This window comes from Octopus sinensis, linkage group LG11 (genome assembly GCF_006345805.1).
Source record: "Octopus sinensis linkage group LG11, ASM634580v1, whole genome shotgun sequence".
Taxonomy (NCBI): domain Eukaryota; kingdom Metazoa; phylum Mollusca; class Cephalopoda; order Octopoda; family Octopodidae; genus Octopus; species Octopus sinensis.
The window spans coordinates 54,891,733-54,909,001 of NC_043007.1; the positions used below are offsets into that span (position 1 = coordinate 54,891,733).

General features: G+C 36.1%; 1 protein-coding gene across 1 annotated transcript in view; it reads left to right on the forward strand.

The window, feature by feature from the left end:
- Nucleotides 1-17,269, forward strand: part of LOC115217369 (nuclear export mediator factor NEMF) — a 139,622-nt gene that overhangs the window by 34,023 nt on the left and 88,330 nt on the right. The window contains exons 10-13 of the mRNA XM_029787042.2: nucleotides 4,109-4,184; nucleotides 6,874-6,936; nucleotides 7,137-7,214; nucleotides 14,458-14,505. Of these exons, the coding sequence (XP_029642902.1) occupies nucleotides 4,109-4,184; nucleotides 6,874-6,936; nucleotides 7,137-7,214; nucleotides 14,458-14,505 (265 nt within the window). The remainder of the gene's footprint in view (nucleotides 1-4,108; nucleotides 4,185-6,873; nucleotides 6,937-7,136; nucleotides 7,215-14,457; nucleotides 14,506-17,269) is intronic.

Genomic DNA, 17,269 nt, shown 5'->3' on the forward strand with positions numbered 1-17,269 from the left:
AAATGCAGAGCAATCCTCAGCTGCACAAAGACATAGAATTTAATTTAAATTAGAACAGATGGACATATTAGTATAATTATACCTAAAATCTCCAAGAAATTAAGGAGATAGACAAGAACATGCTGCTTTCACTTCAGCTTAGAAGCTACTACTTCTTGAAGGTATAATTATACTAATATGTTTATCTATTCTAATTTAAATTAAATTCTATGTCTTTGTGCAGCTGAGGATTGCTCTGCATTTTAAATTGATGTAATGATTGCATTGTTCAATTGAATGGAGTTGCATGAAACGATTGTACTGCATTACCTCTGGATATCCATGTTGCTTATTTTGATGTATATATATATATTCATATATGCATCATAAAACACATACCCTCATGCTGAGCTCCCTCAATACACAAATATATGAGCATTACACATACCCAGCACATTACATAATATAAACAAACTTATCATTCAGCAACCCAAAACCTTGTGAATTTGACATTGAAATAAGTATAAGAATATGTAATACACATGAAATAAACATGTAAAACATATGTGCAAGATGTGTAAAATCCCACAAATTATGCGTATTTATAAAAAAATGTATTGACCACATGAAACTAAACAATCATGTGCACAGGTCCAAAATATACACATGGAAATTTTGTGGCATTTATGTATATACATATATGTGTGTGTGTGTGTATGTGCAAGAATGTGTATGTATCTACAGTAATGTGTGTTGTGTTCTGTGTGTAAGTATGCATGTACATATATGTGGATGTATGTGGACGCACAGAAAACCATGTAATACAAAGACTGAAACAAAAAAGTATGTACACTAATCCACAAATATGCACACAAAATGCACATGAATTAATAACATGAAATTACAAAAGCTGCAAAGTTTTGGCACCAAAACTCAAAGTAAACTCTTGGCAGTCAGGTGCACATACAAATTAATATAAGCTTTTATGTGCAAAAGTTTAAGATAAAAATACATGTATACACATACATGCTAAAATACATGTATACACATGTATACATACACATGTATACACATAAAAATACATGTATACACATACATGCTAAAACATTGACACTTCATTTTCTCCAAATGTCAAATCTAAGGAGGATAATTGTCTAAGAGTTGTTCTCCAAGTGTCGTTTCCCTTTATTTCTTGTTTTTGCTTACCAAAATTTCTTGCAAGACTTCCTGTGACTTTAATCCAAAATGGAAATGAAAAGCAATTTTTCTATGTGATTGGCTTGAAAAATTGAGATTTTTCTTAACATGAAACCAATGGTAGCCTTGATACATAGCTAAAGAATCTGAATCTACCAATGCAGTCATTCTCATTGTTCAAAAACTCTTATTTCTAGCAATACTGGTGCTCCTTGGTCACTTTCAGTGACAGTGAATTATTTCCGTTTTTGGTTTTAAATTGCGTCTAGCCACTTAATTTATATATATATATATATATAATAAAATCATCTCCTCATCATCCACTTTTCCATGCTTGCATGTGTTGGGCAGAATTTTGTTGAGGGGAACAGTCAACGGCATTTGAGAACATAAAAATTAGAGTTACCAGTATCATGATGATTTGCACTGGGTATCAAAACACTGACATGATGACAACTGCTTAGTGTTTGTGAAATTTGTAAAGGCTGTAAGACATCACATGGACAGCTACAATGAAAACTCCAATGCTGTAGCCAGCAGGAAGGAACACAGCAGGCATTCTGACTGCACTTGCATGCTAGTATTCATGTGACTACTTCTGGATATGGTGATGGAAGATCTGAGCAAGGGGACCTGGGCTTTGGTGAAAGAGATGAGTGTTGGAGTCGCCACCTGAATGAAGATCTTCATTACTACTTGTTAGGGACAAATTCTGACAGTGAAGACCAAGAGAACCACTTGATGAAAGCAAAAAAGCTCCTGAACAAGCTGAGGCATCCTGTTGAGCTGAGGATGATCTGGTTCTTCTCAGAAGAAAATAACTTCTTCCTGGACTAGTTGCACAACACCCAGATCAACAGGGGGCTTGCCTATAATCCATATGATGTCCCATATATGAAAATCAGATTCCCCCAATCTGTGATGGTCTTTGGGTGTGTCTCCAATGAGGGTGACATCATACTTCCTTGCTATACATTTGGAAAGAGTCAGAAATGGTTGTTGGAGAATTTCAACAACTTCACCAACCTCAACTTCTCACTTTCTGGACTCCCTAAGTTGTAATTCATGGATTACAGTGTATGGAGTGTGGTTGAGGAAAACCAGTTACACTGCCTGCAGCACGAAGGCCAAGCTGGTGGGCAAGATCAAGGTATAAGGAATGTGTGTGCCAGGTTCTGGAGATGTCTGAAGGCTGTGGTGGGTACTCTGAGTAAACTGTTACCCCCAGCCATAATCTAGTTGATATTTTATGATTTTTTTAAAGTACATGCATGGATGTGATATGCAAACTGTTAAATTTAGCCTGAACATCCTGTATATATGCACCTTTCTTAGTTTATGTGTAGGCATATCATCACTATTATGATTTTAATGTCCATTTTTCCATATTTGCATGAGTCAGACAATCCTTTGAGGCAAATTTTCTACAGCCAGATGCCCTTTCTGTTGCCAATTCTCACCAAGCAAGAAATGTCTCCTTTGCTGGGCAGGTTTCAAAATAAGATTGGAAACAAATGGCATCACTTGTATGACATTGCTGCTTATTTGCAACTGTTGCATAATCTGAAAACAAGGACACACACACACACACACACACACACACATACACATGAAATACAGTTAGACAAAATATTGGAAGCACCTTCTTAAATGGAAGTTTTATTACCTAATATGGAGTTGGTCAAACTTTGGCATCACTTACAGTTTTGATATGTCAAGGAATTGACTTGTCCAGGTTCTGAGCAGATGTTTGGGGAATTTTGAGCCATTCTTCAAGTAAAACTTGCTTTAGCTCTTTCAGCAGTGAGGGTGGAGCAAAGTGACTCCTCACTTGCTGCTTGAAAATGCACCGTAAATATTCAATTATATTGATATCTAGTGATTGTGGTGGTGTTTGTAGGGTCAATCCAGGTGGTTTACTTAAATTTTGTGCTCTTTGTTCCAATTTTGAATCACATTTGCCATGTGAATTGATACATTATCATCCTGGAAGATTGTGCTATATGAAGTAACAATGTTTGTACCATAGAATGAACATGATCAGCCAAAATACTCAGATCATCCTTGGTGTTAACTTTGCTATGTGAAACAACTAAAGGGCCAAGAGAATTTCATGGTATAGCTGCACAAATCATCAAAGAGCCACCTTCATGCTTCGCAATTGGGGACCAAGCAGTCAAGGTTGAAGGCTTGTTTCCAGACTCATTCTGAATTGAGGAAAAGGGTGAATGATGATTCATTAGAAATGACATTGTTTCATGAGCCATTGACCACTTCTGGTAATCTAGACACAATTTTGTTTGCTTATCAATGTTGATAGGAAAAAACAGAAGTTCAGAAATTGCAACCCTCCCATGGTATCCAGCTTTAGGGAGCTCATGATAAATGGTTTTAGTTGACACAAGATTGACAAGGTAGTGGTTTAGCTCTACTGTCAATTTTGCTGCCATAGTTTTATTTAAATTTATATTTCTATATATTGAGTTTAAATTAATTTTACACCTTTTTATAGCAACATTATAATGGGAAATGCCATCAATACATGACAATACCTACTCTAAACATCTGTTTGATACTCTGTAGTTGAGATTGTTAAATGAAGCAATATCACAGGAAAATAATAGTAGTAGTAATAAAGATAATATTAATAAAGAATTTTTAAAATGTAAAGAAAATGATACTGGTGATGAAAACAGTAGTAAACTAATGATGAAGGTAGTTGTGGGTATTTTTTCTTAATTCTCTTAATTCTCCTGTCTGTATTTAACTAACTGTAAAGCATTGGTACCAGATGCTCCAGGAATTTTACCCATGATAGATTTGTGTCATATTCAAGAGGGCTGTTCAGGGTTTTATGTCTTGTCTGCCATTTTTACATTAGTTTCATAATATATGGTTATCTAACAGTTAAAAAATTTTTTGTATTCTTCAGATATGATGAATTCCATCCATATCTTTTCTGTCAGTATGAAAAACGGCCTTATTTAGAAATGGACAGTTTTGATAAGGTATTGAAATATTATACATTAAAAATAACATGTATTCAATTGTTTTTAAATTTCTTTTTTGATGTAATTATATTTAATGTACATTTAAATGAAGCAAATAAAATTTATATGTCTTAATAAAGATAAGGTTATAAAATATTTTTTACAAAGTTGGATATATTTATGCAGGAAAATATATGTCAGAAGTGTATATAATTAATAACTATATAAAAGATTTCTATAATATATCAGGACGTTAAGACCTGTTGGATCATATGTATGTCAATGAGCCAGTTCTCATAGCTAAAGCTGTTGAAGAATTACAGAAATTACAACCATGAAAGCAAAACCTAGAATTGAGAGGCCTTAAAGTAAACCTATCTGATATAAGTTTTTAATATCATCATCATTTAATATCTACCTTCCTTGCTGGCATTGATTGGACGGTTTGACAGGAGCTGGCCAGGCAGAAGACTGCACCAGACTTCTGTGTCTGTACTTTTTACGAGGCACCAGCATAAGTGAGGTCAGTTTTGGCATGTTTTTTACAGCTGGATGCCCTTCCAAATGCCAAATACTTTACAGTGTGGACTGGATGTTTTTTATGTAGCATCAGTACTGGCAGGGTTACCAAGTAAGGAATCTTTGAGAGGAGAGGGGGCATTGGAAGATGTATCAGAAGATTAAAGGTTAGATTGAGACAAGGAGACAGAAACAGGTGTCTTGCTTTAGAAAAGTTAGATTGTGACAGAGAGAGACAGAAAAATAGAAATAGATGACTTGCTGTAGAGGAGGTACATGGTTACTCAGTCAGTCAGAGAGAGAGAGAGAGAGAGAGAGAGAGAGAGAGAGAAGAGAGAGAGAGAGAATGTGAGATCATGATCAAGAATGAGGACAGAAACAGGTGTGCTGCTGTAATGGAGATGCATGGTTACCCAGCCAGAGGGAAGGACAAGAGAAAGAGAGAGAGTGTAAGATAACAAGAGTGTAAATGAGAGTAGGAGAGAGATGGTGGCAAAATGTCAAGGCATACCCACAAGGAATGGGGATCAGAACATAGATGGAATGATAGAGTAAAAGAAGAGAGTGGTAGATGGTGGCAAGTGCCAGAGCATACACTCAAGGTATGGAGGTCATAATATAAGTGGAAGATATATTGGCAAAAAGTGTGAGTAGGGAGTGGGGGTGGGTAATGCAGTGACTGGTGAGAATCTGAGTATGTAGAGTGAGTGGAGATAGTAATGATAGTGAGCAGGGCAGTGAGGACAGGATTGGGGAGTGGGAGATAATTATAGTGTATGAAAGGAAATGTGAGGAAGAGAAGAGATGCAGTTTGGGGGAAGAGATGTAGTTTAGTTTGTTGGAGTAGGGTGTGTGAAAAGTTTTGTTATGTGTGGGTGGAAATCACAGTGCTTCTAGTATCCAGTTTCACTGACATGGATGAGTCTTTGCTAGAACTTCATATTGCCAGACATCTCTGTCCATTGTCATTTTCCCTGTGATCCCCAACATCCTGAGATTGGCCCTCACCACTTCACCCCATGTCTTCCTGGGTCTCCCTCTTCCACAGGTACCATCCACTTTAAGTGACTGGCACTTCTTCATACTGCTGTCCTCATTCATATGCATCACATGTCCAAACCAACATAGTCTTCTCTCTTGCATGCTGCATTTGATTCCTCTTATAGCCAACTTTTCTCTCAACTCATTTGTGCTTTGTTGTTCATGCACACTGATGTTACACATCCAGTGGAGCATAAAAAGAATATAAGACTCATCTGCTATTTGCAAAGTGGTTATGCAGAAAATGCAGAAACAGATTACGCATATGGTAAACTATAGTGCACAAAAGATGTAATAGAATCATAGGCAGGCCGACAGAGAAGAATTTTTTATGTAGCAGATATACTGAAATAGTTACCAGAAAGGGCAATTATTAAATGAATTTCTTCAAATATCTGGAAGTTTCTTTAGAAGTAGCTGACTGCTTCTGTTAACATATGTGACCGAATTGACAATGAAAGTGAGTTTCTGTAGCCAGAGGAAGAACAGTGTGGAAAACTTTTATAGAACTGTTAACTCTGTTGGCAACAAAAGGACTTCCCTTTGTGTGAAGGGCAGACTGAATGGTGCTTGTGTGATATTGTGTGGCATCATTGCATAGGTATTGAATACAGAGCCTGTGAGTGAGCTGGAAAAAATTAGGTGAGCACATTCTACTGGATGTATAATGGTAGTATGAATAAATTTTGGAGCACAAATGATCTGAGAGAAAAACCGGGTATAGGGAGAAATGACTGTAGAGTGTAAGAGAAGAGACTGCACAGGTATGGATATGTGATGCATATAGAGAATGGCAGGTAAGTGCTAAGGGATCTGAGTGGAAGAAGAGAACATAGAGAGAAATGGTGAAAGCAGTCTTAGGATGCTGAACTTCACAGTGGGGATGACAAGGGACCGCAACAAGATGCTGTGCTGCAGAAGAGCAATATAACTTATGCAAGCAAGGAAAAAACTGACAAAATGTTTAAATAATCTATCTAAAAGGTTTATATAATTTACATAAAAGATTAACATCAACTCTGTAAAAGATTTAATGCATGTAAAAAAATTCTAACATGCAATTTTCATATTTTGTTTTTCTCTTACAAAATAATTTCTTTGTTTATTTTTGTTAAGTTAGTGTTTTGTTTCTTTTCTTTTTTTATAGGCTGTTGATGAATTTTTTTCTAAATTAGAAACCCAAAAGTTAGATATGAAGATATTACAGCAGGTAATTCATATTTCAAACCAGAGGATTTTTTCATGAATCTTACAAATGATTTTCCAAAATTATTAATTTTTTAATTGTTAATATTAGATCAAAAAGTTTATTGATTTTGAATTAGGTTTCCTACCATATTATAATATCATTTTCCTTATTTTGTAATATCTTGACCAAATCATGAATTAAACTTTAATTTATTGCTTCAGGAAAAAATTGCAGTGAAAAAATTGGAAAATGTGAAAAAGGATCACGAAAAAAGGATGCAAGAATTACAAAAAGTCCAGGTATATATTTTGTTCTAAATTGTCTCGTCTTCAATTTAGCAGAAAACCACTGTCTTAGAAATTGCAGGCAATATGAGGAATGGATTAGGAATGTACTACTGATGCATATTGTGTGTTAAAATACTATGAGTTGATGGTGAAGAGTTGCTATTACAAACTGAGGGAAACATAGAGAGAAGTTGTTTGAACAGAGTATGACAGGAGTTAGAGTGAATTGTGTAAATTCAATTAATGAGAAATGAAGAAACAAGTGTTAAAATGATGAGGATGATAATTACAATGATTATAGTGTTTTCTAGCTTTCACATGCAAGAAACTCAGCTGCTGTTTGGAACTATGCAAATAAGTGCTGGCTTAAGGTATATCAACGATACTGGGTGTGGGTAGATACTTTATTTGATTTGCAGACATCCAAAGTTACAGATTTAAATTATTAAATGAATGGAATAATAGCTTATTTGCCAATTATTGTTAATTTTTTTGTGTCAGAGGGTCAATTAATGAAGGAGTTTAGAAATTATATCTATGTGGTGTTGCACACTCATTTTCATCATTTGACATTTATGTACACACACTCACACACACACACACATAAAGTAAAGATTATTTGCCAACATAATGTAGCAGTCCCGGATGGGACGAATGTTACTGTTGTTTAGCCCCAGGAAATGTTGTTTCCAGCTGACTATACAACACAATATCTGTATCCTTATATTATCGAACAGGGGCTAAACAACAGTAACATTCATCCCATCCAGGACTGCCACTTTATGTTGGCAAATAGTTTTTACTTTAAAGTACTCTTACTGAATACCTCTTTTTGAGAGATTTAGAAAGAATAATGTTTATATATATATTGTTACGAACCTGCCGTCGCTCAACTCGAACTCGGGACCCTACTAAGTCGAGCGACGACGACTACCACGCTCAGTCAAATCGGAAATCCACCACAGAAAACGGTGGTGGGGATGGCAGCGAACACAGACCGGAGACAACAACAACAACAACAGGAAGAGAGAGACAGCGGAAGGCAGTTGCTTACATTTAACAACAGTTTATACAATTTTTATAACGTCAAATAAAACGTAATACATATCAGATACATTTAAAGAAAAACATCTAACAGATTGTACAGAGTTAAAAGAAAAACAATCAATGCATTTAAACGTAACACAACGTCCAAAAACAATCAAAACAAATGTTCAACACAATACAGAGTTCGAAAACAGTCCACATTAAAGTCTTTCTCTTCTCTTCAACAATTCTTTTTACATTTCAATAGATTACAGTTTATGTCACAATGTTCTTTTCCCTTCTTTTTCCTTCTCTTTTTACAGTTCTTTTGATACAATGTTCTTTTTCCTTTTTTTCTGACACAGTTCACAAGTTCTTTTCTCTTTTCTTTTAACGCACATCACCATCCAAAATTCGACAACAAAAACATAAACAAACATTACCACACGTTCTGAGTCTGCAACAATTTCAGCTCCTACTACAACACGGCCTTCTCGCCATAATCTCCCTCACTTCCTCTCGCTTGACAAATCCTCAATCCCCTGTGTCTGTCTTTCTCGCCATCACAACCGACTCTGCATTGACCCTCACGCCAACTGACTATCAAACCCCCAGCTTGCCGCATTTTAAAGGGTGGTAGATTTATTTTTTTCTTAAACTTTCCCTGACTGTAGGGATCAAAAAATGTCACTTCCTAACACATTAATTTTCCCTACAGATGACAGGACAAAGTGCCATAACTTCTTTCGCCAGTCCATCTGGCACTAAACCAACGAAACTGGGTCATAACACTTTTTCTTCAACTGACCTTGTATCAATATATATATATATATATATTAGCAGAGACACCCAGCGTTACCTGGGAATGAAATTGTTCATAATATATTGGAAGAAAAACGCAAAATATGTTGTCTAGAAATTTGTTATTCTAAATTCAATTTATTCTTTAATTGGGAAATCAATTCTGAATTCATAATACAAAAAAAAACAAAAAAACTACAAAATTTGCCACTTTTATGAAGAGAGATAAATTCTATCACATATGATGAAGTAAATTACGTATCCATCTTGGCTAAATACATAGATTAATAGATACTGGAGTGCATCATATGATTGGTGGGCGACATTTATCTGTTGAATTTTATTTCCTCTTCTTTGAATAATATTTCTCTTCCTCGTCGCCTGTAATAATTACTGCTACTTCATTTGTAGCTGGCACATTGTAGCAGTCTCTGTGCTCAGAAATAGGCTTTTTGTTTGCATCAATAACTATCTTGTATTCAGCGGGTGGTGCAGATTCCAGTACATACTTGAAGCTTCTGATGTAGCTATTATTTGCATGCAACATAACTTGCAGATCAAAGATTAACTCTTCTTTCAAATTAGGAAGGTTAAGTGACCATTGCAAAGCCTGCTCCTTGTAATTTGCCACAAAATATAGCTGTAAAAATTGAGGATTGTTGCCTTCAGATGGCAACAAAGATCCAATACAATGATATACTTGACCTTGAACTTTGCTATCAAAGGAGGTCATTTGGAAAGCAGAATTATAATTCCTAATGTTTTTCAAGAAGTGCATGCTCGTTGGTGTGTTTCCCAAAAGCAATGCCTTCAAAGTATCTGTGGGTGTATCCAATGTCCGTAAAACAACTGTTCCTCCATCGCAACACATAGTGGTGGTTTCGCTTTCCCATTTCTTTCCTTTACAAAAACTGCACCCCTTGACACTGCTCTAATATCAATCAATTTCTCTGTAGGATAATCATGTTTTGGATCATAGTTGGAAGCTGATCTTTTCCAAGTTTCCTTAAAATGTGCAATTCTTGATGAAAATGTTTACATCTTTCCTCTGAGGATTGGTGAAGTCTTGCAGCAACTGTTTACTCCTGGTTTTTCCTTTGTCTCATCTCTTGCTGATCTATTGTCTCATTCCCAACTCTGGCAGCTTGTCTATGTCTTGCATCCTTTAAACGTTTTCTCTTTTTTGACTCTTGGCTCCTGCGGATTGCATTTTGTTGACATAATTGTTCTAATCATTTTATCTTTGCCTCTTGTGTCTTATTAGCCCTCTTGTGCAGCAGCTCTCCTTTGGTAATTTTCATGTCTTTGCTGTTGTTGTGCAGGAGTCTCTAGTGACCTTACTGTGGCTATCTGTACTTATCTTTGCTTCACTGTAGAATACTGATCCTCTACATCTACCCTGTCTCCTCTTGTGGAGAGTGAGAACATTTTTCTTGGAAACATTTTTGAAAATTAAAATGGTGATTAAATGAAAAAATGAGTGAAAGTTATGTGAATATTTTCATAAGAGTGATTGAAAAAATGGCGATTGTGGCCGCCACATGTACATGCGCACACACATACACATCATACATGCAGTATCAAACATCAGCGTCTCTCTCTCTCACTTTCCCCCTCTCTTCGTGCTGGCTTTCTTTCAATTCACCTATAGAATATACATACAGTATTAAACATCAGTGTCTCTCTCTCTCATGCTATCCCACTTTCTTTCAACTTTTCCTATAGAAACTGGTTTTCTCTCTGTTTCTTTCTCTCTTCTCTCTATCTTTTTCTCATTCTGTATACATAGTATATGCTTACACATAGTCTCTCTTGCCCTCTGAAATAGTTCCTGTCTTTTAGTCTATGCTTGTTTCCTTCACTCTCTCTCTTTCTAATTCACTCACACACTTACACTATTTACATTTCTCCCCCTATCGAAGAACGTTGTGACGAATGCGAAGATTGAGGAGGAGAAGTAAAGAGCCACTTCCTCATTTTGCTTCTCTGTTTCTTTCTCTCCCCTCTCATTCACTCATTGGCATTATGCACAGACATACAAATACACAGACATTTGCTAATATATATATATATATATATATATAATTAATTAATAAGGGTGAGAGAATTAGATACTAATTTAATAGTATATCTATTCAACACCAAGTGGCCTAGTGCTCCGAGAAACCTGGATTATTATAATATTTTATAATATATTACAATATTTTTACAAAATAAATATAAGAGAGTGGTCACTATATGGCTCACTCTAGCACCAGTTAATCCAAAAGGTTTCAACCACAAAAATACATGTTTCCCATGAAAGTCAGTACGATTGTTAGCTCACACGGACAGGGCAAATAAAAAATAACAAAAATACAGATTATTTTGGGACAATTGTTTCGCTATTAATGAATTAAATGTAATTTTACTTACAAAAAAATCCACTTGTAGCTCGTCAGCCAAAACTATCTGGATGAAATCCACTCAATCACACGCCAGATTTTACCATAACGATAAATACGCGTGTGGTTCAATTGATTACATCCGACGTTATAATTCAAATGCCCCAACTAACAGCGCGCCAAACTTTCACGGAAAACAAATACAGCATTTAGAAATAAATGCAGCATAATTATAATTAATTAATAAGGGTGAGAGAATTAGCTAATTTAATAGTATATCTATTCAACACCAAGTGGCCTAGTGCTCCGAGAAACCTGGATTATTATAATATTTTATAATATATTACAATATTTTTACAAAATAAATATAAGAGAGTGGTCACTATATGGCTCACTCTAGCACCAGTTAATCCAAAAGGTTTCAACCACAAAAATACATGTTTCCCATGAAAGTCAGTACGATTGTTAGCTCAAAATCTGGCGTGTGATTGAGTGGATTTCATCCAGATAGTTTTGGCTGACGAGCTACAAGTGGATTTTTTTGTAAGTAAAATTACATTTAATTCATTAATAGCGAAACAATTGTCCCAAAATAATCTGTATTTTTGTTATTTTTTATTTGCCCTGTCCGTATGAGCTAACAATCGTACTGACTTTCATGGGAAACATGTTTTTTGTGGTTGAAACCTTTTGGATTAACTGGTGCTAGAGTGAGCCATATAGTGACCACTCTCTTATATTTATTTTGTAAAAATATTGTAATATATTATAAAATATTATAATAATCCAGGTTTCTCGGAGCACTAGGCCACTTGGTGTTGAATAGATATACTATTAAATTAGTATCTAATTCTCTCACCCTTATTAATTAATTATAATTATGCTGCATTTATTTCTAAATGCTGTATTTGTTTTCCGTGAAAGTTTGGCGCGCTGTTAGTTGGGGCATTTGAATTATAACGTCGGATGTAATCAATTGAACCACACGCGTATTTATCGTTATGGTAAAATCTGGCGTGTGATTGAGTGGATTTCATCCAGATAGTTTTGGCTGACGAGCTACAAGTGGATTTTTTTGTAAGTAAAATTACATTTAATTCATTAATAGCGAAACAATTGTCCCAAAATAATCTGTATTTTTGTTATTTTTTATTTGCCCTGTCCGTGTGAGCTAACAATCGTACTGACTTTCATGGGAAACATGTATTTTTGTGGTTGAAACCTTTTGGATTAACTGGTGCTAGAGTGAGCCATATAGTGACCACTCTCTTATATTATTTTGTAAAAATATTGTAATATATTATAAAATATTATAATAATCCAGGTTTCTCGGAGCACTAGGCCACTTGGTGTTGAATAGATATACTATTAAATTAGTATCTAATTCTCTCACCCTTATTAATTAATTATAATTATGCTGCATTTATTTCTAAATGCTGTATTTGTTTTCCGTGAAAGTTTGGCGCGCTGTTAGTTGGGGCATTTGAATTATAACGTCGGATGTAATCAATTGAACCACACGCGTATTTATCGTTATGGTAAAATCTGGCGTGTGATTGAGTGGATTTCATCCAGATAGTTTTGGCTGACGAGCTACAAGTGGATTTTTTTGTAAGTAAAATTACATTTAATTCATTAATAGCGAAACAATTGTCCCAAAATAATCTGTATTTTTGTTATTTTTTATTTGCCCTGTCCGTGTGAGCTAACAATCGTACTGACTTTCATGGGAAACATGTATTTTTGTGGTTGAAACCTTTTGGATTAACTGGTGCTAGAGTGAGCCATATAGTGACCACTCTCTTATATTTATTTTGTAAAAATATTGTAATATATTATAAAATATTATAATAATCCAGGTTTCTCGGAGCACTAGGCCACTTGGTGTTGAATAGATATACTATTAAATTAGTATCTAATTCTCTCACCCTTATTAATTAATTATAATTATGCTGCATTTATTTCTAAATGCTGTATTTGTTTTCCGTGAAAGTTTGGCGCGCTGTTAGTTGGGGCATTTGAATTATAACGTCGGATGTAATAATCAATTGAACCACACGCGTATTTATCGTTATGGTAAAATCTGGCGTGTGATTGAGTGGATTTCATCCAGATAGTTTTGGCTGACGAGCTACAAGTGGATTTTTTTGTAAGTAAAATTACATTTAATTCATTAATAGCGAAACAATTGTCCCAAAATAATCTGTATTTTTGTTTTTTTATTTGCCCTGTCCGTGTGAGCTAACAATCGTACTGACTTTCATGGGAAACATGTATTTTGTGGTTGAAACCTTTTGGATTAACTGGTGCTAGAGTGAGCCATATAGTGACCACTCTCTTATATTTATTTTATTTATATATATATATATATATATATATATATACATACACATTCACATACACAGTAATCCCTCAACTATTGCTGGTGTTACGTTCCAGAACCTCCCATGACAGGTGAAAATCTGTGAAGTAGAAACAGTACTGTACCGTATATTTTTATTATTTTTATAATTTGTATATATTTTATTATAAATGCAAAACAACACCATGGAGGCATCAATGTAAGCTTAAATAATAAACGGCAATAGGTGAACTGTAATATGGCAAGGGATTACTGTATATATGTATGTATGTGTATATATATATATATATATATAAAATATTATATAATATTTACTATAAAATTGGATTTAATCCTAATCTGATTTTTTTCCCTGTAAATTTGGATATATTCCCTAATATTTATTATATATATATATATATATATATATATAGTCAAATGGCAGACCTCAAAAAAATAGTGGTCTATGGCAGCAAATATCAGTTCAAATAGAGCTAACAAAATATTGTTAAAGCATTGTGAAAAGGAGAGAATTCTAAGATTTTGAGCAAGGAAGAAGAATATGCTCCAAATGTTTCAATTCTTTAACATTATATTTAAAGAAACATCATCACATTACCTGTTAAGATTTGTAGAATTATTGATTTCTTAAAGTTTCTTTTCATCAATAATTGTCTTATTAAAAATTAACTTTCAATTTCAGGAGTTGGATACTTTAAAAGGTCAGTTTATTGAATACAATCTAACATTGGTAAGTGATTAATTTTGTAATTACTTAGTAAATACGCTTGTGAAAGTCAATAGTATACATTTGTTGTTCTTGTGTTGGATTGACATAACCATAACTCATGCTTGAAGCAGAGAGAGTAGTTCATTAAATGACTGAAAGAATATTTAAATCCATGATAAAACATGCTAGGCTTTTATTAGTCACTCCACTAAGTGGCCAGACTTTGCCAGTATATATATATATATATATATCATTATCATCATCATTGTTTTAATATTTACTTTTTCATGTTTGCATGGGATGGACAGAGTTTGTTGAGGTGGATTTTCTATGGCTGGATGCCCTGCCCGTTGCTAATCCTCACCTGCTTCCAAGTAAGGTAATATGTCCCCATGACCAAACATAGAAATGAAGGACACCATTTGCATTACGGTATCACTTACAACTAACACATTATGTCAAGGCAAAAGGACAGTAACACACACACAATTTTAGTTTCCATCTAACAAATCCACTTACAAGGCTTTGGTTGGTCTGTGACTATAGTAGAAGACACTTACCTAAGGTACCACACACTAGTATTGAACCCTGAACTATGAGGTTGGGAAGTAAACTTCTCATCATACACCCCTGCCTATATATATATATATATATATATATATATATATACGAGGGACGTTCAATAAGTAATGCCCCTGACCCACTTGCAATTGTTTGATCTAGCTGAAATATTGCATGTGCAATTATTTGTATCTCTATAGATTAAGTGGCAAATTACAGCTCTAAACTAATTGTGGTTTCTGATTTACAGGTGTTTGAACTGAGTCAAGTGTGAAATGGAGCCTGTTGAGTGTCGAGCAGTGATCCGGGTTTTGTATTTGAAAGGACGCACACCACGGGAGACTTTTGTTGAAATGAAAGTAACTTATGGTGATGATGCCCCATCATATGACCTTGTAAAATGTTGGCATCGTGAATTCAGACATGGTCAGAACTCTGTGGAAACAGCTCCCAGATCTGGTTGCCCTACTTCTGCCATTGATGAGGCATCTGTCCGTCAAGTTGAGGCTGCCATTTTGGAAGATCGACTCATGACTATTCGCCAAATAGCCCATGAGGTCAAGATTAGTACCGGGTCTGTGGAAACTATCATTCATGACCATTTGCATATGCAAAAGGTATCTGCCAGATGGATTCCCAGGTTGCTCACACCTTTCCAGAAGCAAGAACGCGTCGAGTGCTCGAGGATGAATTTGGAGATGTGCCAAGAAGATGAGTCAAGATTTTTCAAAAGACTGATTACACAGGATGAAACCTGGGTCCATCACTATGATCCAGAGACCAAAGTCCAGTCAATGCAGTGGAAGCACCGTGACTCACCTCCTCCAAAGAAGGCAAGGGTGCAGCCCTCCGCTGGCAAGGTCATGCTCACAGTCTTCTGGGACCAGGACGGAGTAGTGATGACAGATTTCCTGGCAAAGGGTACCACAATTACAGGAGCCTATTATACTTCACTTTTGAGGAAATCAAGAGAAGCTATCAAAATCAAGAGGCGGGGCAAGATCAGCAAAGGTATTCTCCTCCTGCAGGACATCGCTCCGGTCCACAACTCGCGTGTCGCCAGATCAGAAGCACAGGCGTGCGGTTATGAACTCCTCCCCCATCCTGACCTTGCACCCTCTGATTTTCACTTCTTCCCAGCCATGAAGCTGTTTTTGAAAGGAAAGCGTTTCCCAGATGATGCAGCCTTGATTTCTGAAGTCACGTCGTGGTTGGAGGACCAAGCTGGGGTCTTCTACAAAAACGGTCTTCAGAGCTGCATCAAACGATGGGAGAAATGCGTAACTCTGGGTAGTTCCTATGTAGAAAAAGACTAATAACTGTGCCAAGTTTCGTTGCTCTACTGCTATGGGAAGTGGGTCAGGAGCATTACTTATTGAACGCCCCTCGTATATATATGTCCCTCTTGCATTTCTTGAGGCTCTTCTTTTCCTCTGCGGCCTTCAAGAGCTTCTCCATCCGGTATGCCTCAAAGTCTTTCTTTAGTTGCTGACGAATCACTCTGCTGAGAATGGAATATTCAAGATGATCTTCAATAGTCCTCTTCATATTTTTCCTCTTCTCGAGTAACTTCGTAGTTTCTTCCGAGATTCTTCCCTTCTTTTCTCTTGGGCATACACCCTTAGCCTTCCTTAAACACTCCTTCAGTTTCCCTATCAGTGAGTTGTAGTCATCATCTATGTCGCCTCCTTGGCACCAGTCTTCCTGCATGATGGCTTCCTGCATGATGGCTTCCTGCAGCTTTGTCTCGTAGACTCGGACACGTTTTCCCTTCGACGCCAAATATAACGCAATCTTCTCCCTCTTCTCGTCGATGACGACCCTCGCCCTTACCAGACGATGATCACTGCCGGTGTTGAATGGCGTCACGACGGAGACGTCATGCAATATGCGTTGCTTATTAACCAGGATGTAGTCGATCTCGCTTCGGTGCTTAGAGTTTGGCGATATTCAAGTCCATCTCTTCCTCTCCCTCTTCCTGAATAGGCTGTTTCCGATGTAGAGCTGCCTCGCCTCTGCCATGGTAGCCAAACGTTCTCCTCTCTCGTTTCTCTCTCCCATGCCAAATCTCCCGATGTATTCCTCTCCTTGTCGTCCATGTCCAACCTTTGCATTGAAGTCTCCCATCACGACAGTGTAAGTGGACTTCATAGCCAACCCTTTGTCTAGTTGTCGATAGAATTCTTCCACCTCGTTGTTGTCGCTGGAACTTGTGGGAGCATAG